This window comes from Helianthus annuus, chromosome 5 (assembly GCF_002127325.2).
Source record: "Helianthus annuus cultivar XRQ/B chromosome 5, HanXRQr2.0-SUNRISE, whole genome shotgun sequence".
NCBI lineage: Eukaryota > Viridiplantae > Streptophyta > Magnoliopsida > Asterales > Asteraceae > Helianthus > Helianthus annuus.
In genome coordinates this window covers 109,582,375-109,603,466 of record NC_035437.2, presented here as the reverse complement: position 1 = coordinate 109,603,466, position 21,092 = coordinate 109,582,375, and the positions used below count along the sequence as shown (strand labels likewise).

General features: G+C 38.5%; 2 protein-coding genes across 4 annotated transcripts; one reads left to right on the top strand and one right to left on the bottom strand.

Moving 5' to 3' along the window:
* The first annotated feature begins 6,674 nt into the window (after positions 1–6,674).
* On the top strand, positions 6,675–11,179 carry LOC110940884 (tubulin-folding cofactor B). Its single transcript, XM_022182456.2, has 9 exons — positions 6,675–6,825; positions 7,271–7,382; positions 8,477–8,628; positions 8,713–8,831; positions 8,923–8,984; positions 9,085–9,126; positions 9,535–9,668; positions 10,706–10,775; positions 10,898–11,179. Exons 2-9 carry the CDS (start codon positions 7,281–7,283, stop codon positions 10,943–10,945), a joined length of 729 nt encoding a protein of 242 aa, XP_022038148.1. The 5' UTR covers positions 6,675–6,825; positions 7,271–7,280; the 3' UTR covers positions 10,946–11,179.
* Positions 11,180–11,266: 87 nt separating this feature from the next.
* LOC110940882 (putative lysine-specific demethylase JMJ16) lies at positions 11,267–20,862 on the bottom strand. 3 transcript variants are annotated; one of them, XM_035990133.1, is made up of 13 exons: positions 20,767–20,862; positions 19,795–19,860; positions 18,772–19,109; positions 18,092–18,163; positions 17,943–18,020; positions 16,550–17,044; positions 15,806–16,027; positions 15,443–15,604; positions 14,578–14,946; positions 13,335–13,989; positions 12,478–12,581; positions 11,634–11,831; positions 11,267–11,556 (listed from the first exon to the last, which is right to left on the bottom strand). In XM_035990133.1, the coding sequence occupies exons 3-13, from the start codon at positions 19,063–19,065 to the stop codon at positions 11,494–11,496; spliced, it is 2,712 nt and encodes a 903-aa protein (XP_035846026.1). In that variant the 5' UTR covers positions 19,066–19,109; positions 19,795–19,860; positions 20,767–20,862; the 3' UTR covers positions 11,267–11,493. The 3 variants fall into 3 exon arrangements, with proteins under 3 accessions (XP_035846026.1, XP_022038145.1, XP_022038147.1); XM_022182453.2 differs by lacking the exon at positions 20,767–20,862 and adding an exon at positions 20,545–20,706; XM_022182455.2 differs by lacking the exon at positions 20,767–20,862 and adding an exon at positions 20,455–20,516.
* Positions 20,863–21,092: the final 230 nt, after the last annotated feature.

Below are 21,092 nucleotides of genomic sequence, written 5' to 3'. Positions count from 1 at the left end.
CTCCGTATAGGTGCGGAAGTAAAACTCCAATTCAGTCTCTCCAGGCTGAATAGGAGGTTCTTCATAACCCGCACCCCCAGAAGCGGAACCAGAAACCTTCGCGGCGGCAGGTGACTTGTGCTTTTCAGCATCAGACTGTTGCTTTTCACCATCAGTAAACTTAAGGTTCAGATCACCAGTATCCTCCGGGGAGATCAGATTGTCAGAGGAATCAACCGTGTCATAGATCTGAGCCGCAGCTTTCTTCCCAGTATCCTCTGCCTGCACAGAGGGCTCGCTTACCACCTTAACGAAAGGGCCGGTAAATTCTTTATTAACCCCCGCATCCGCAACCGTGTCATGCGGGGGAGAAAGGGGAGCATCAAACAAAGAGGAGAAGTCTCCATCTTGCGGTTCTGCGAGCAAAACAACAATAACCATCAAAAACAAGTTACAATGGCAAAAACTTATAAGGTTATGACACTTACCAGCCGCAACCGCAGGCTTCGCCTGAGAAACCGCAGTGGTCCGTTTGATCTGTATCCTTAGACGCTTCTTCTCAGCGGCACCAGCAGCCTTATCATCTATCTTTCATTTCTTCTTCTCATTTGCAGGCTTGGAACCCACGGAGGTCCCAACTGCAGCCCCACCACCACCTAGAACACCCAAACCCTCAAGGGTGTCAGACACAACCACGTAATCGGTGTATCTGCGGAAACAAGAACGAGAGATACCTGCTGCCTGCGGCACCGAAGGAGGAACAACAGGAGCCTCAGGTTTTTTCCTGCTGCGGCCCCGCACAGCTTTCTCCACAGGCTTCTTTTCCGCATGCTTCTTGGGGCCACCCTTCACCTCAAACAAACCCAGGCCTCCTAGAGTACCTGCGTTTAAATCATCAAGCAAGCAAGTCAGGAAGTTGAACTCCTTTACAAGGCAAGCAAGAAGATTATGGATTATACCGTGGCCTTGCGGAAGGGGTGCATTCAATACACCGCGTGCGGGAACACGAAAGTTGTCGATAATGTCCAGGTTAAAACCTTCACCTTCCGCGCACGGAAGTAACTCAACCTGGCCCTGGAAAGTCGGATCAAATATCCTCCATAGGGCAGCGTCCTCTGATAGTACACTTCAAAATCAGTAACAAACAAAGAAGTAAAGAAACCACGCAAGAGTTAAAAGGCTTACCACCACTCTTCTCCCATACAACGGGCCTTGCCCTCCTATCAGGCCTGGTCAACATCATCCGCAGCACCCACAACTGCGAGTTGTCCAACTTCTTGAACTCTATGGTTTTCAGCTTGGGGAACCACCCCACCGTCTCCGCAGTAGGAAAAGCAATATCCTCCCCAGGGATGATCTCATTCACATTCCGCATGGTCATGTTGGCAACAACCGCGACAGCCTTAATATAGAAGAACTCAGGAGGGGTCATCAGCTTGGGCTCCCATACCGTTGGCCAAAAGAAAAAAAACCCGGTGTTCACCGTCAACTGGTAGAACCGCCAGAAGTTCTCAACAGTAACATTCAGACCAAGAGCACGAAAACTATACTCAAAATGCCTGATCTGAATCATCCCGAAAGGGCTCAGTTGGGAGATATGAATGTGATAATACTCCAATACTTCGGCAACAAACACCGTCAACGGCAGTCAGAGATTGCCTTCGTAAAAGAAGTCGGCCCACATGGTGATGTAACCGGCCGGGGCATCGGCACCAGTGTCATCCTCTTGGGGGAACAAAAACCCAAACTCCTTGGGCATTTGAATACTGGTCATCAGGATGTCAACCTAATTCTTCGCCCACTTTAACACTAGTAAACCCCCGCCGGGGCCACCACCACCGTCTTCATCCTCTTCCGCCGCCGCCGGTGAAGAGGGATTGGGGTTTTCACCCTCAGCATTGTGTGGGTTAGATGGTTCAGCCCTCAGGGAAAATAATCAAGAAAACAGGGAATGAGTTCAGAAAACTCAACAACCTCACTGGAATTTCAGACAACTTATCGGAGAAGACGAAGGGAACTCTCTCTTTCACCGAGAAATTTTTGAAATTTCAAGCAAGTGAGGGGAAAACACAAACGGTTTCCCCTTATATACTCATCGCAATTAATGCAGAGGGGTAACCGAATCATCACGATAAAAAAGAACGAGTTACGCGACGACACGTGTCCGGCAACAGTCCCGCTGACAGTTACCACGCGCGCGTGGCCGCCCACGCGCCTGACAAAGGACGTTTACACTCCTGCTACAGTGCATTAATGACTTGGGCAGTGCAAACGTCCTTTTCTATCAACATATGTAGAAAATCCTACCAACTTTCACCAACTCACACGTGCATCCAGCCACGTATGCTACAAAAAGCGACAACATTATCCAAATATAAGCGGCATGCAGTTTCTCTGGTATACCGCACCATAACCCATACCGCATGTTGTTTTTTTACACCCCCTCAAAAAATAGGAAAAATATATTTACACTATGAAAAGGGGATAAATCAATATTCACATATACCCACGAGCACACATGTAATGTGCGGAGATAACACACACGAGCCCGCACAAGTGTGTCAGATACTCAGAACCAGCGCTGTTCTTTGGACTGCGAAAACCGCATCTCAGGAACAGGTAAACCGCATCACATTGAAGTTCTTCAAGCTTCAAATCCCTCGTGTCCGGTTCACAACCACAGAGGGTGCACGAACAGCTTCTCCTTAGGGAAAAGGATAAGTATGATGCGTGACCGCACATCAGCAACCCTGACTCCTGATCCTTCAAGAGCCGCATACGAGCAAAACACTCTTTTAATGCGAGTCTTTTGTTATCAAACCGCGGACACTCATGAGTCACTGCGGTCATATATCCAGCTACGCGAATGGTAGCTACGGAAGAGCCACGGCTAAGTCATCACACAGATGAACGAAGCTACTTCAAGGAAAGCTGATTCCCATTGAAGCGTGAAGGAAAGTGGCTGCAGTACAAGTGCGGACGAGATTTCCAATCATCTAGAGAGATCTCGTTGAGCAACAAGCGAACAAATAGTGGTAACAAGTCTGCTTATGACTTTGTTTGCCCACTTGTGAGCTGGATAGAATAAACAATGGTGGGCATAACCATGCCTATGACCATGTTTATTTGACCATTATCCAGATTCAAATTGTTCGACCAAACACGACCAACAATGACGCAAGTACCCCACGTTGTTCGACCAAACATGGCCAACAATGCAAAGGAACGAGGTAACCGCAAAGGACGTGCGATTACTTGAGAGCTAAATTGGAAGAACATGAACACTCCACAAAGTAGGGATCATCATTACATGTCCAATTGCTGAACATTGAGCTTGAGCAAAGGTACTCACAACATTGCATCAGCTACCGCAGAGGTTACAACTAGAGTTGCGGCTACGGATATCGTCCGTCACCGTTACAAAGGTTGGTTCGAAGCCTACTCTCTTCTTCATTCACTACCTCAAAGGTTGGTTCGAAGTTTGTGGACATCTTCAACCACGATCCCAAAGGTTGGTTCGACACACCAACAGGTGGCACCCAACCCTGATGACATCAGAAAAAGGTAGCCCATGCTACCAGATCAAAACCCTAGGCTGAGAATTTCGCATCAGACGAAACTTACTCACCGGTACGGAAGAGGCGTCACACGACTCTACCAGATCCTCGGCTTGATTTTCTAGAAGCAGGAGCCATCTACATGGCCTAGAATCTTCTACAACATACGCACTACCTTCTAGACACCATAGTCCAATACTCCTCCCACATGCAACTTGCATACGGAAACAACACTAGACTGGGGGGGGACTTGAAGGGGGTATGGTCCCAGATCTCGCGTCAGCATGACCGCGAGTGACCATTACCCTTATCAAAACCCCCACTAGCTAAAGACTTATATGTGTCCGTGCGGGCACGCGCGAACACAGAGGTCGAATCCAATCTGCCAAATGATGGGAGAGGACTTACCTGGAGTACGAGAACGGTATAACAATGCGGCATGGCACCGCATCTAGTGTATGAAAACAGTGTACGCATAGCGATGCGGCCTAGCACCGCATCCTGTGAACACTTCTATCAATACAAGGGATTTGGATAACAGCAACAGTCACCACAAGTGGCGATGCGGCCTGGCACCGCATCCCACAGTCTTTGCCAGAAGGACAACGCGAGAACAATGGCAGTTACCGCAGGTAGCGATGCGGCGCGACACCGCATCCTGCCCACGAGGCAAGTGGGACTGACACCACAGTGCAAGTGGCACCAATGACAGTCTCCTGTCAGGCCACACGTAAGCGACAGACTGACACTGCAGTAGGACGTGGCTTCACCTCCACAACCGACAAGCCTGACACACCTGCATAAGGGCTGCACGTCGTTAGTCCGTCCATTCAACACATCCTTGACTCCTCGGCTATAAATACCAACCCCAAACCAGGTTTGAGGTATCTCTTCACAACTCTCTCACTACTACTACTATTACAATTTGCTTCCCAAGCAAATTACTGATTCTCACGCCGGAGAGTGGTAACAAGGAGCACCCCCCACCCCATCCTCCTTGTTACGAGTCACGGCTTGTTTCCTTGTGCGGGAGATCAACCGGCGAACGATCCAGCCAGAGATCTTCGAGAGGAAGGGATTAACCCTTCTTGACGAGACCAGTGAGTTAACCCTGCCCGGTTAACCATTGTTATATCAATGACCCTCCTTGAATGTCCTTACATCAAGTGTAGTGGTGAACACTTAGAGGTACCTAAATGGAAGCTTGTTCTTCCTACCTCCTACATGATTTCTATGACATTTAGAGGTACCTAAATGAAGATTTTAATCTTCTACCTCATGCTTGAATTATTGGACATATACATACATGTTATATAACCTACATAATACATAAACATATTATCCGAATAATTGAATCTTTGATGATGAACTAGTGTTCATATGTCAAGATACTAGATTATATCACCCCTAGACTTTGATAACTTGTCACGATTCTAATGGAACCTTGTTCCATGAAAACATTTAAACTCTTTATAGTTTCCTAGTGTCAAGAACAAGTATCATATGTACTATGTGATTATTTTCATATTAAATTCCGAATCTCGACTCTAAACCTACCTTGAACTTCAACCCTTATACATTTGATCTCCTAATCTCATTGCTCGTCAACAATTGGATAATCGGAAAGCATATGCAAATTTTGTGAGTATACTTGACCCATTTTACCATTTTCACACTTTTGGGTGTAACATGTTTTTATATACAAACACACTTATTATACCTATTCTTATGCAAATACATAAACAAACAATCCAATACATGCTTACTATTTGTTATGCTTGATTCGTGTTTTCTGGACCATACTTATGTGATGAACTTGTCATTAGCTTCGTACGAGCCTCCATTTAACATGTACAACGTTATAGGAGTAACGCACCGCCCGTAGACTAGTGGTCATGTTAAATTTTCATTCATACTTGCGTAAACAGAGGGTTGACTTGTAAATCGCATGCCAGTTTATACGTAAATCCTGATAACTAGGTTTGCCATGTGGATTGTTCCTTATCATTTTTATACTTATATACTACGCACCAAACTTGTATACTCGCCAATACTTTTTGTATTGAACTACACTTTTAAAACATGTTGCAGGTTTAGCGATGATGTTGGTGATGCATGGAATCTAGTAGGATGCTTAGATACACACTTTAAATTTGTATTCTTATTGTATTGTATTTCGTTACTCATGTTGTATTTATTTCAAATCTTTGTAATTGACACTTTAGAAATGAAATGGAAATTTATTATTTAAATATTTGTCACAAATAGTGTTATGAAGTCTCTTGCAATCTATTTCGTCTCACTCTGATGTTTCCGCCATCGGTTGGGGTGTGACAATAATTGAGTGTCTACAATCAACTGGAAACATGTACATTGTTTTGGTCATATAACGACTTTATTTTTTGAGTTTTCTTTTGTGGTTTCTATACCAAGCATCGATACAATAACGGACTGAACCGGTACAAACCGAATTTCCGTCGCTTCACGCCTTTCTAAAAACGATATACAATATTACTTTGACCCCTCGACTTTCTAATACATATCGGTATAATTCGATTGTGTCTGCGTTATATGTTACGTGAGTCACTTGCTGTTAGAAATTCGTGTTTTTGTTTACCGCTTTTCTCGATCGTCGATTTGTAGCTACTTAACATGGTTTTACGCCCTCCGCTCCATAACGCGGAGGGCTTTTAATATATCAAAGTTATGATTAAAATTTATAAAACAAGAACACATTTTTTTTGTGTAATAATCTTTTAACTTTCTTTTTATAAAACAAGAACGCATATTTTTTTTTATGAAACTATATCTTACATATTTGAAGTCTAACAAACTGTTTGTTTCGCGAGCAGATGTCTGAATGGTTCAGACATTTGCCTCTGAATGGTTAAGCATTATACTAAGTCTGAATGGTTAAGACCTCTAATCTGAATTGATCAGACATTTGCATCTAAACGGCTAAGCATTATACTTGCTCTTAATGGTTCAGACCTCTCTTACTGATTCAGCAATTAATGGTTCAGACCTCTTATTGGTTCAGCACTTAACCATTCAGAAGTTGCCAAACAGCCCGTAAGTATTTATAGTTTAACCACAAAAGTATTTGAAGTATGAGTACTTATAGTTTGACCACAAAAGTAAGGGACGAAAGATGTATTCTAATCATAACTTGAGTCACAAAGTAAAAAAATTCAGTAAGCACATTTTAAAAAATCCCAAAATCGCAGGGGGAAAGTTAGCTGCCATTGTTTCTTCAGATCAGAAATCTATCACGCTGCTAGAACATTCGGTTAGTGATTACCCCTCTTCTTCATGTGTCATTTGATGCTTGTTTCATTCAATGAGCAAGAATTTAAGTCATATTTATGCAACTAACCTTTTTTATGTGTGCCCACCAAGTGTTTGATGAAATGTTTTTGAAGCCATATTGTTTATGATTCCGGAAAAAAAAATCATTTTTACACCCCTTTTTCATGTGTCATTTGATTCTTATTTCATTCGATGTACTGGGTTTCGATTTATATGTTTGTAACTGAGCTGTTTTTATGTATGCCCACCAAGTGTTTGATGAAATGTTTTTGAAGCCAAATTGTTTATGCTTCCGGAAAAGATTCCTTTTTGGAGTTCCTAAATGATCCGATGTGCATTCACCTGTGTTTTGTAACTTGATCTGTATGGATTGCATGCAAGAACATGAATTCTTTGATTAGAGCTTGGGTATGGTTTTGTTGCAGATAAGAAGCAATGGCATCCCGCTTGCAACTTCCGGGAGATGATTCGGTTCTGTTACGTGTAACTCATTCTAATCTCAAGACATTCTCTTCTGATGTTAGATTCTCACTTGAGGTATCCGACTCGCTTCTCATGTGTCTTAAACTCTTTAACATTCATAATCAAAACTAAATGTAGTTTAAGGTTTGCTCCAATCAAATTGGTATAGCTTCCGTAAAAATCAATCTAATTGTTTAAACTTTCAATAAGATTTATTCTTCATGATCAAAGTGGTTAATGCGGTAAAAAATCGGATATCGGTCAAGGACCAATATTTGAGATATCGGTTATCGCGGTGGGATATCGGTAATTTTAGTATCATGCTGAATTTATATATAGCAATTTAACACTAACAGTTCAGGATACTTTCCTACCATTAACAAATTAATCTCTTACAACTTGCAAAACACTACAATTGTAGCAAGTATGAACCATAGTTGTTAAAAGCCATCGCCTCTTGCGCCTAGGCCCATTTTTCAGGCGAGGCGAGGCAGTTGCGCTTTCAGTCGAGGAAATTGCGCTTTAATTCTCAGGTGATGACTCAGGCGCACATTCCGGAGAGATTCCTAGATTCCGGAGAGCTTCCGGCCAAATTCTCTAAATTCCAACAAGATTCTAGCCAGATTTCTACTTTTATTCATAGAAAACTACTTTATAACACTAATACACTAATATTTTGGTACTAATTAGATGCTATAAAGTGTTACATAATAGACTTTGTTTATTTTATTTGAAGTAATATTCTTTTTCTAATACATAATATATTTTTTAATTTTTTTCATTATGCGCTTTATTTTTCTCAGGCCCTCGCTTTTTTTGCGCTTTGCGCCTAGGCCCCAGGCGAGGCCTGTACGCCTTGAGTGCGCCTAGTGCCTTTAATAACTATGGTATGAACTGATTAAGACTTAAGACACGAACAATTAACAATTAAGACTAAAAACACGAATAGCAGCAATAAGAAGAAAGGCGAATGGTAGAACTAAGAAGAAAGGTACTGATATCTGGAGGGAATATCAGTGATATATCGGTCAATGTCGCCGATAGCATGGGTACTAATATTCTGACCGATATTGTTCATCGATATCTCACCAGGTGATATCGGTGATGTATTGCGATGTTAACTACATAGTTTATGATATTTGTCGTTATTTTTTCAATGATTCTTTCAGAGCACAGTAGAAGCTGTTAAAGACAAACTATGGAAAAAATGCGGCACGGCTGTTGCTTCAATGAGTCTTGAACTGTATGATGATACCGGTGCTAAAGTATCAGACACAAACGATAATTCACGACCTTTTGGCTTTTATTCTCCACTAGACGGGTTAGTTTTCTTATCAATATTTTTTCTTACACGTATTTTCTCATCTACCTGCTTAAAATTGATTACGTCATTTATGCATTGCAGATATCGCCTGCATATTATAGATCTTGATCCGTCATCCGTAACATCCGGTGGTTGGCTTGAGGACACTTCGCTGGTGGAGAAATACAAAATTTCCGATGAAGCATATGATAAACTTGATGGTATTTCTTTTGTAAAAAGAAAATCTTGTTTAACATAAATCGTTTGTGTATCTAACCATTAATATAAAGTTATAAACTTATATGCTTTCAGGTACATATAGAAAGTTTAAGGAGAAGCTTGGACCTCGAAATACTTCTGCTCAGGGATCTAAAGTGAGTCAACGAATTTTAGATTGAAATCGTACTAGAAACACTACTGTGTGTTTGACTATTGGTTGACCGATTTTCCCTTTTTTCCCCTGTGTTTGTGCAGATGGATGATGATTATATGAAAGATATTTGTGCAAATATTAAGGTATGCTGTCTTACGTTATCTGTAATTACTTTACTCGGTTCTCGACAAGTCAATTTTTTTAGGAGTAAACTACACGGATTGCGGATAGTCCCTGTGGTTTGCACTTTTTAACGCATATAGTCCCCAGCTCACAAATCTAAAGGTTTCAGCAGGTCTAAGTTATGGACTAAATGCGTTATAAAGTACAAACCACAAGGACCATCCATGTACTTTTCGCAAAAGATGGGGACTTAATGCGTTACAAAGTGCAAACCACAGGGACCATCCATGTACTTATGGAAATCTAGGGACCAAATTCAAAATTTTGGTCAACCACAAGGACCATTTGTGTACTTTATTCTTTTTTAGTTTAAATCTTATATCGCGAGTCAAACATTACAATTACAATTCATTCTTGTGTTGATACAGGTTGGAGATAGATGTCAAGTGGAACCAGGGGAGAAAAGGGGTGTTGTGAAATTTGTGGGCCGGGCCGAAGCTCTTGGGCCGGGCTTCTGGGTTGGAATTCAATATGATGAACCATTGGGAAAACATGATGGCTTGTAAGTGAAGTCTAGTTTTTGGTGTTAAATTATTTTGTTTATTTTATTTTGAGTAAAGTACACGGATGGTTGCTGTGGTTAACCAAAATTTTGGATTTAGTCCTTAGCTTTTCAAAAGTACACGGATAGTCACTGTGGTATGCATTTTGAAACATATTTAGTCCCCAGCTAACAAATCTAAAGGTTTTAACATGTCTAAGTTAGGGGTTAAATGTGTTACAAAGTGCAAACCATAAGGACCATCCATGTACTTTTGGCAAAAGTTGGGGACTAAATGCGAAGTGCAAACTACGGGGACCATCCATGTACTTTTGGAAAACTAGGGACCAAATTCAAAATTGTGGTCAACCACAGGGACCATCCGTGAACTTTACTCTTTTATTTTGTTCCTCTCTATATGAATCCTGAATGTATAGTATATCTTTGTTGTCAAATCTCAAGTAATTTCTCTTAAAAAGTTCCAATTTTTTTAACATTTATAATTAGAGGTGGAAAATGGTGGGTTTGGCAACAGGTCATCTATTTATATTGAAAAGGTTTATAAGTTTGCATGGTTTTAAAAAACGTTTGAGGCGCGCGCCTTGAGGCGAAACGGCCAAAAAAACGAGTCTGAGGCGCGCCTCATGGTGTTTTAAATGTATATGTGCCTCTGAGGGGCTGAGGCGCTCAGGGGATTTTGATAGCTGTTTTTGATGTTTTTGACTTTTTGTGTCAATTTCAAGCATTTCATGTCTTTTTTAAGTGTGTTTTTGATGATTTTGATGAATCTGATGATGAAATCAGTTAGTATTATTATTTTTTATAATATATATAATTTTTATATTTATTTATTAATACCGCCTCGGCCTTATGCCTCGTTTCGCCTCGCCTCGGGGCTTCGTGAAGGGAAAACGCCTCGAAACTCGTTTCCGTTCTTTTAAACCTTGTAAGTTTGTATATTGTAAGCATGTGAATACAGGTTATGAGCGTTTTGACATGTTTGACCCGTTTCCTATGCATCTTACTTCTTTTTGAATTGCTTGTGCTAATGTGGACAGGGTAAAAGGCACACGGATCTTCGAGTGCCCCCCACTTCATGGAGCTATGGTTAGACCAGATAAAGTAAAGGTTGGCATTCATATTCGACGCTTTTACTTTTGAATAGGTTGACTAGGATCATGTTCTACTGCATCAATAGTCAATGGCCCCTTTTTTTTTATTTTCTTAAATATGTTTTGGATGTAATGCAGGTTGGAGATTATCCTGAAAGAGACCCCTTTGAAGATGAAGAAATCTAAGAGCAAGTTTTATTTTCCAACATTGATTTTGGAATATTAAAAGCTTCAAATGTTCTTGAAGACTTGAACTATGATCATAGACTTGTTTCATTTTATATTACAAAGCATATGAGTCATCTTTGCTTGAGGTTTGGTTCGTTGTACGCTAACATATGAGATTGTGACCGTTGCTATGAACAGACCATGTTTTAAAGAACGATTTGAATACGTATGTACTGATCTCATGTTTTTACCTAGTAGATATATGAAATTGTCCCCAAACAATACGCGAAAACGATTGAATTGTATGTAAAAGGCGAAATAATCTTAAAGGTCGCGATATATGAAAAAACAAACAAACAAGGACTCACTTGAGAATCCAAGTCTCTATATTAACCCTCCAAAAAACCTAATTTGAAAACCAGTTGGTTAACTGTAACTACACAAGACTGAAATATGTACAAACTCAGGAAAAAAAAAAACCATGTTAATTTCCTACTTTGAGTTGATATGGACTTTTGACCACTAATATTTACCCACAATTTCCATGTAAATCCTCATGATTCAGCCTAGAACTTGTGTGATTTCCAGTATTCTTCACACACACGGTTCCTATCAATCGACTGGATACCCTGTTGAACGACATAAAACCAATTTTATATGAAAAAGTGCACGAAAAAAGAAACAAAATTACAACCTTAAGATTTACCTGCAAGATAAAAGGTGACGAAAAACCGAACATTTCCATTCCATCAAGACTCCCAGGAGGTGGTAAAACCGGAAGATTAGCTTTTCCTAATTTATGTTGTTCCGAGATTTCATGATTAATTCTTTCGCGCACCATTTCCCAACATTTTACAGGTGAAAAATAGATAAATACTTCACTTGGATACTTCTCCGGTGAAACCTGTGAAAAGAGAAAAAAATATGGTTTTTCATAAGTTTTGGGTGGATGCGGTAATTTTCACCCGTTTATTAAAGAATGGGTCGGTCACACTTTTTTGTCTCTAAGAGGGGGCTGAAAGTAGGGCCGCAAACGAACCAAATCATTGGGCACGAAGTTCGTTTGTGTTCGTTCGTTAAATGAACGAACAGGAACAAGAAATTTCATTCGTCTAGCAAAATGATGAACGAACGGACATAAACAAAGGTCGCATTCATTCATTTATGATTTATGTTCGTGAAGGTTAGGTAATATGTTCGTTTGTGTTTGTGTTTGTTTTTGATAGTTAAGAAGTGTTTTTAGTTTTTACATTATACTCAAAATTTCCAACAAATAAAATATTTAATAAGTATCAATGTATTATATATTTTGTTCATAAACGCTTGTTTACGTTCGTTGCCTAAAATTAACAAACGAGCACGTTCATTTCCTTAACGAACAAACACGAGCATAAAATCTCATTCGGTAAGTGTTCATGAACAGTTAGTGAACACATATATTTCCTTAACAAACGAAAATTATTACTTGTCTGACATGTTACAACAATATCATGATTTTCAAATTGCAGCAAAGTTAAAAGTAAGAAAGAAAAAAAAAAGATTTTCCGTACCATAAATAAAGGTCTACCCAATCCAGCATCCAAGATTTGTGAAATGTAGTAGCAAATATTATTGGGATCGAATATATCCAAGTATTTAACCCTGCTTCTGAATCCTGCAAAAGTTGCAACATTCAATATTATGTTTATCTATTTTGACCCATTAAGATTTCGACACGCTCACTTATTAATAGGTGGTTGATACGGTTTAGGTTTAGCTCCAACATGTAAAATGGGTAGAAAGGCGCCAATAGTGTATTTTTAATAATGTTATGAAAGATCTAAATTCTTACTGGAAGATAAAATACCATTAATCACAACAAACCCCTGTTTTAAGTCCTTTTGACCCGCACCTAAAAGTTAATTTTGACCCGTTACCCAAGTCCAAGTGCCCAAAGCATCTGCCCCGCTCATTTTTCCACCTTTATTCCCAAGAGAAAATCCCACGGTGGGTGAGCAATAACTGAACCGTTAACCGAAACCAACGAAACCTTACCGCGTTAATTGACAATAGGTTATCGTTTTTTTTGTACCCTCGGTTAACCTAAATTTGCTGAACCAAACCACTCATATTTTCATATATTTCTAGCTTTTATACCTCCATTTCATGTATTTATACATCTATTTCCTGTACTTATAACTCCATTACATGTTTTTTTAGAAAAAATTTTAGCTCAAGTTTGGTTTCGGTTATTAACCGAAAATAACCGAACCAAAAACCGAAAAAAATAAGCGAATAAACCGAACCGATTAACCGAAAACCGAATGGTTAATAAGATAGATTAACCGATGACTTCGGTTACAATTACGGTTTCGGTTAATGTTAATAACCGAACCGAAGCGTGCACACCCCTAATATTAAGACTTACCTTTAGGATAAATGGCCCGATTGTCACACCATAACTTTCCCGGTTGCACAACTCCAAATTCCAAAAGTTCAACATTGTACTTCTCTTTGACACTTGCACAATCTCGTATTTCTTGGTGAGGCCCACAAGCAAGAAACGCTGGTGTATTAATTCCACAAGGACTTACCTTTTTGTCCTCATCACCAGCCTCATCATCACTAAGAACAATAACATCACTATTTCCCACAAACAATCGATTATTTTCCGAACCTTCCTTCACGAAATCTTTTCGCTCTTCGGCTGGCGATCCCGTAGAACGTGGGCTATCTTTATTTAAATGATCAGTTAAATAGAGCCCGAGATCTTTTTTAGCCCATCTGTATATTGCACTTAATTTTCCTTCTAAAGCTTCAACCAAGATTTCTAAATCGCTCATATCGTAACGAAATAAAAAATACTTTGACCCCGATGAACACGAGCAAAACTGGTTTGCATGACTCATGCAAGAATATTTTTCAGGCGAACAATTGTGACAACCGGCAGCTGATAAATGCAGGTCAAAATAGCAAACGCTGCATTCTCTCTCGTTTACGGAGTCGAAATTAGCGTCCATTTTTAAAGATTGAGAACTTTTACAAAGAAAATCCCGTCTCACACGCTCCATCTCCACACGCTCCTACACATACAAATATTTGGGGTAAGAATGTTAAGACCGTTGATAATAGCTTCACAAAATTCATGTTCATTTTGACCTTAAAAGTTAAAAGTCAAACTAGCTAACTAGAATAACAAGCTTACTGGCATACCGTATGACAAGGAAAGAAGGTTTGACCTCAAAAGTCAAACTAATTAACTAGAATAACAAGCTTACCGGCATACCGTAAGACAAGAAAAGAAGGTTTGACCTCAAAAGTCAAACAAGTTAACTAGAATAACAAGCTTACCGGCATAGACAAGGAAAGAAGGTTTGACTTCAAAAGTCAAACTAGTATAACTAGAACAACAAGCTTACCAGCATACCGTATGGCAAGAAAAGAAGGTTTGACCTCAAAAGTCAAACTAGTTAACTAGAACAACAAGCTTACCAGCATACCGTATGACAAGAAAAGAAGGTTTGACCTCAAAAGTCAAACTAGTTAACTAGAACAACAAGCTTACCGGCATACCGTATGACAAGAAAAGAAGGTTTGACCAGGTCACTTTGACCTCAAAAGTCAAACTATATAACTAGAATAACATGCATATTATATGACAAGAAAATTACCTTGAGTGCTTTCGATAATATCCCTTCTTTCCCACAAACGTCTTTCCATTTTAAGTTATCGGGTGTATTTTTTCGAAGTAAATTAATTTCCCACTGAGCTTTTACAGCATCTCTTGCAGCCCCAAGTAAAAGTTTATCATGAGAAATTGACGTTTTACGGGCCTGCTCACGATACAGCTCGATTGCAGTATGTCCATGCGGCAACCAATCAACCGGTGCCACATTGACAGCCTCCGCACAATTGAACCCGCAATTGAACCCCGCATGATATGACCGAGGAAAAGTCAACACAAATTCACCTGGGTTTTGAATGCAACGGTAAATAGGAACGCCCTCGGATTTTAGTATCGATGGTGAAAGTTGTGTGACCTGAGATTTAAAATCAGATATTGAATTATCAGAATCAAATAATCAACGTGGTTAAAAATAGGTGTGTTCAAGATCAGATTATCTGGTTTTCGGGTATCCGATATCCAAAATTTTGGATAAGGATTCGGATATTAAACGGATATCCGGAATTATAAAAAAAAATCCAAAAATCCGTTCGTGCAAACAAAACACATTCATAAATCCGCATCTGAATCCAACTATTTACTATTTATTTTTAGTTTTCTGATATCGGATAATCCGAGTATCCGAACTTTTTAGAATTCCACATCCGAATCTGAATCCGAAAATTCGGATTATCCGATTTTCGGATATTTCAGATTTCTTTGAACACCCCTAGTTAGAAAGACAACAATTCGGTTGCTTGAAACTACAATAATCAAAGTACATGTAAAGTGAAACATTAAGGTTATATTTTTTTTAACTATTTTAAAAGAAAAAAAAGCTACAATAATAGACATGTAAATCTACAACTCACCAACTTATGAAGCAGATCGGGCTGCTCTGCAAAAAGATTCGGTAAATGCTTTCTCATAGCGGCTTCTAGCTTAACGGCATCTTTTCCTGCTACACCGTACCACATTTTTGGGGCGCCCCAATGCAAATAATTTATTGAATACATGTGATGATCTTCAACATGCTGCAATAGGATAGATAAAAGGAAACGGGTTGAAAGTCACTCAATGTATACTTAAAATGAATTAATTGTTTTTACGAAAATAAAATATATATATTGAAATAACAGTAGTCTTTGTAATCATCACGATAATTTTTTTATAAAAGATTTAAAAAGGTATTTTAGACCGTTAAAAAATTACACATATTGATAACTTTAACTTACCCAACAAAAAGACGAGAAGCACATTCCGATATACAACCAAGGAACCAAAACACCGGATATATCACTACTTTCATATTTGAGTAATGACCGCTGAAGCTTTGGGAAGTTATTCAAATTCCAACCAGATTTAACATATTTTTCATCCGACCCCAAAACTTGACAAGAGACAATGGGAAACCCGCTACCAAACGTGCAGGTTTCCAAGTCCGCACCATAAAGCACCTACATTAAAAGTAGTTTGTTTATGTTAAGTTTCAAAATCAAAGAATGACAAGGGAGAAAAGACAGTGTTTGGATGTGCGGTTTGAAAGTGATTATATGATATTGAATAATCAAAACTATATGGTTGCATTGTTTTCAGGACCGGACCGGACCGGACGTTGAACCGGTCTCCTTATTGGTTCACTGGTCGGGCAGGTCGAATCGGTCAGATCGGATGTAAGAACCGCGTGATGCCATGAATATTATGAAAATAAATAGGATAAAACTGAAAAACTTTAATCAAAATCCGGTTCAACCCCTTAAAAGCCAAGTTTGACGACATGGCTATCCCGGTTCGACCGCTGGTTCACGGTCCAACAGGCCAGTTCGACTCATGATGGCCGGTTCAGTTTTCAAAACATTGGTTAGTTGTAATAAAGTGTTTGGATGTACTATTGTTTTTTGAAGTTGTAATAATCAGATAATCAAACGTATATTCGTTTGAATATAAATAAGATTATTTAAAAATTAATAGCAAAATACCTCAATTTCTTCGGTAGGATTCTCTACCATTCGCCAATATTCACCCTCGATGTTTTCTACTAACGGTTCCCATGAATCTTGGATACCGGGTTTCCCATCGTTTATTCTAAAATATTGCCTTTTAAAGTCATCCGCATATTTCTTGAACTCATCAAGAGTGAACTGCGGACCAGTCTCGAACCCAAAATCAGCTTCGTGAGCCACCGGCTCGACCGCATTTGACCCGTGGGTCACATGGTCAAACCCTGCTTTCGTCCCTCTTCGAGCTTTTTTCTTTTTGTGGTAATTTGGTCTAAACATTTTTCTCATTGAATCCCTATTTTGAAGTTTATCAACCCTTTGAATTCTTGTAGCGAATGTTGAATTTTCCCATATGTTTTTTTGTTTAAGAGGGCATGGAGGTTTCCATGATGACGGTGGAATGATCCGACATATGCCATATGATTCCGCTTCATTGCGTATGCTTGCAATGTATTTTAAAGTATCCTCAAACTCCTGAACCGAAGTAAAAACATTTAATAATCTAACTAAATAAGTGTATATCATTATGAATTGGTCGATTTAGGTTTTTTGGTTTACTGGTCGAATAAAAAATCTAGCTAAAAGGGGAACGAGTCAAACAGGTTGAAATTCGGCCACATTCTATTTATGATGTATACAACCTCTCAGATCGTTTATTAAAAAGAGTAAATTGTCATTTTAGTCCCTGAGGTTTGACCATTTTTGCGACTTTCATCCAAAGGTTTGTTTTCCGCATCTGGGTCCTCGTGGTTTCAAAATCTTGTCATTTTCGTCCCTAAGGGCCAAGCCTCGAGGGGCGAAAATCGCAATAAATTGCCAAACCTCAGGGACAAAAATGGCAAGATTTTGAAACCACGAGGACCTAGATGCAGAAAAACAAACATTTGGATGGAAGTCGCAAAAGTTGCCAAATCTGCTTGACCCGAGTCCATTTTGACCCGTTACCCAACACGCTTGACCCGCTCAGGGACGAAACATTTAGCTACTAAAAACAGGTCAAATGGTCTAACGGGTCAAAAGTAGACCAAAGTGTATGTTTAATGCATACAACAACATAAACCGATTTATTCATAACATTATATTATCATTGAAATATTTATTAAAATCTATAATTATTTAACACACTGATAATTTATAAAAAAAAATTAACACTTTCAAGCTAACCTAACCCGACCTGTTTATACCTTACACAAAAATAACCCCTTTGACTTGAACCCATGTTGACCGGTTACCGAACCCGTGATTTTGTCACCTCTAAGATAAATGAACCATAGAAGAACCTAGTGATGAGCATTACGGTACTGGTACCGAAAAATATCAGTACCGAACCGAATGGTACCGTACCGATCGAATTTTGGTAAACGAACCATACCTCTTCAGTTGGGTAAAATGCAGGAGCCTCGGAAAGAATTGGGACCCGAGCTTCTTCTGGACGCCATTTTGCAGTGACCTAAACACAAAGAGCTTTTAACTTTAGTGCATTTATCTTTTTAAAGAAAGAAAAATGTTAAAAAAGACAACCTTTTGACAGTTGGTGCACTTATCACACCCACGGATAACCCCGGTTGGGATCCGAGAACCTAAAATTTGATCCTGCATCACCAAGGTTAAGTCAAATATTTAAAAAAACAACAAAACTAAGGGTGCTAAACGGGACGTGTTCGTGGGTTGACGGGTTAAACCCGACCCGAACCCGAAAATCATGTCATACATATGAACCCAAACACGACTTGAATATTAGTGGGTTGACCCAAACACGACTTGTTCAACCCGAATTTTTTATTTTTTGATTTTTTTTTCCCAAAATAATATATTAGAATTAAAATTGTACTACAAAAAACACAAATGTATATAATACTATTACATTTTAATTATAAAATTTAATGTAAATTTCTTTTTTTATGTTATAATTATGGCATAAAACACCCACCCACTTTAATTTATGAGACAAAAAGTGTTGTAAAAAAATAAAATATAATGTAAATGGGTTAAACGGGTCAACCCGCCAACCCGACCGAGTTGACACAAACCCAGCCCGTTTAGCAAAACGGGTTCATGGGTTCAAACTGAAATTTACCAGAACTCATTTAGATTAAACCCAAACCCACGAATTTCATGTTACGTTCGGGTCATGTTAGAAATTCACACCCCTAAACAAAACCAGAAAAAAAAAATAATTTTAAATTTTAAATAGGAATTACAATATGATCAAATGGATCAGAATCACACTCGTCTCCCGAACTGCAATCAAATCGGTTGTGGGTTATTTCCGATCGACGCCTCCTAGACCTCCTTATCGTTTGATCCTGACCGTACATATGTACGAGTTCCGGTTTGGCTGTCTGTGGTGCAAGACCACTTGTTGTGACCGAAGAAGTTGATGTGATGCTGTTATCATTTATTCTAAAGGCTGTAAAAGACTCGAAACCGGGTGGAATTGACGGAAAGTCAACGGTCTCTTCTTTGACTTGATGGTTGATTAGTTGTGTTCCCATTTTGAATAGTGTGCACAAGATGGGCTTCTTGATTTCGAGATTTTCTGATAATCAAACAAGAAATAGGACACTAAAATTGAAGAAAGCAAATCAATTGAAAAACTTTGGTTGGTATTTTTAAATTCTAGAGGTGGCGTTTTTGACCCATTTACTTTTGTACATGGGCGGATCTTTACTTGGGCCAGGGTGGGCCCCGGCCCCCTGTTTTTTTCGCTTATCAGTGTAAATTTTACCGAAAAATTTATATGTATTGAGTACATAATTAATGCATTAGATATTCATTTTTCTAAAAGCGTACATAAATAAGGTTTACACGTCAACCAAACCCGACCCATTTCAGGCCATACCCATTTTGACCCGTTTCCCAAATCCTGTCAATTCCTCACAGAATCTTGAATAGGGTTTCTTGATTTTATATGTAAATTACATGTACTCAAGGAATCATACATAAAAATGACAATTCTCTAAAGAACCGAAATTCAAACAATCACAGATCTAAAGGACTTGATACCATCTAATCCGCAATTGCGTTGAATTTAACTTTATCGAATTAGTATTCTCATTAGCTAATGGAACCGATGATTAAATACAGATCTTAAAGTTTGGATCTTGCAAAAACATCAACATCTTTATGGTAAATTTATTTTCATAAAGTTATGAAGCTATTGCCACCGATCATATCAATCGGAAAATAAATAAATAAATAAATAAAAAGTTACAAGAACTTACATATTTTTTGCCCAAAAATGCAGCTCGAGCGCAGATGTTAAAGATGGCTATAATCTTAAATTAACCCTAAAAATCAAATAAATAATGAATCAGTAAATTTAATATTCAAGAACAAGTAATCAATTTATAAGATCAATAAATCAAACCCGACCCGACCCGGATGCCCAATTGTACCCATCAAGAATAAAACAATCAATCTATGGCTACAAAACCATAACTGATCAAACCAAGCACAAGTTACAGACATATAAACTTAGAATCATCATATCCAAAAACTGCATGAAACATATGGATCAAGAAACCTCACATGACCCGACCCGACCCAACTCGACCCATATACCGAATTGTACCTATCAAGCATCAAACTATCAATCTAGGGCTACAAAACAATAACTGATCATACTTATAACCTTAAATTCATCAAATCCATAAATTGCATGAAACATATGGATCAAGAAACCTCACATGACCCGACGCGACCCGACTCGACCCATATACCGAATTGTACCTATCAAGCATCAAACTATCAATCTAGGGCTACAAAACCATAACTCATCAAATCCATAAATTGCATGAAACATATGGATCAAGATACAGCCAAAAAATTACAAATTACCTAAAAACAAGCAACATAACAGTTTCATAATACATTATTAATACCTTAATAGTTAATCCTATGTAACAACCAACAACACAACACACAGTTATAAAAACTAAAATATGATTAAAAAAAAAGATTTGTATTTATACCTCCTGTGTGTGAATGTGAAGTTAATAAAAATCCAACAGATTTTTTGGAATAATATTAGGAAAATCAAAGTGGGAAAGAGGAAATAATGGTCAATATTATTAATCTTGGGGGGGGAAATTTAATGTTTTTACAACTGTTCCAACTAAACATGTTTATCATGAAAACCTGAATTAGATAAGATCTTGATACTTGAATTTAGAGATTTTTTTGGGTTTACATACCAAAGATGAATATGGGATATATGATAACTGATTCAAGAAAGTGGTCCTTTGGGGATAAATTGAGGAGAAATTGAAAAGAGAATTTAATTTTTTTTTTATGGAAGAATATTAAGTATTAATATTAATCCAGTCAAGAAAGTATTATCTATATAAGTTTATTTGGATTGAATGGACGGTCAAGATTGAGACTTTCTTGTGAATTCTTTCAAGATTTTTTTAATTATAATATTGCGGTACCCACAACAAGGCTACAATACAATGGGCTCGGATTTGCCTGTTTCATTGCAAGTCATGAAAAGAAAACTAAGGCGTTTGAAAAAAAAAAT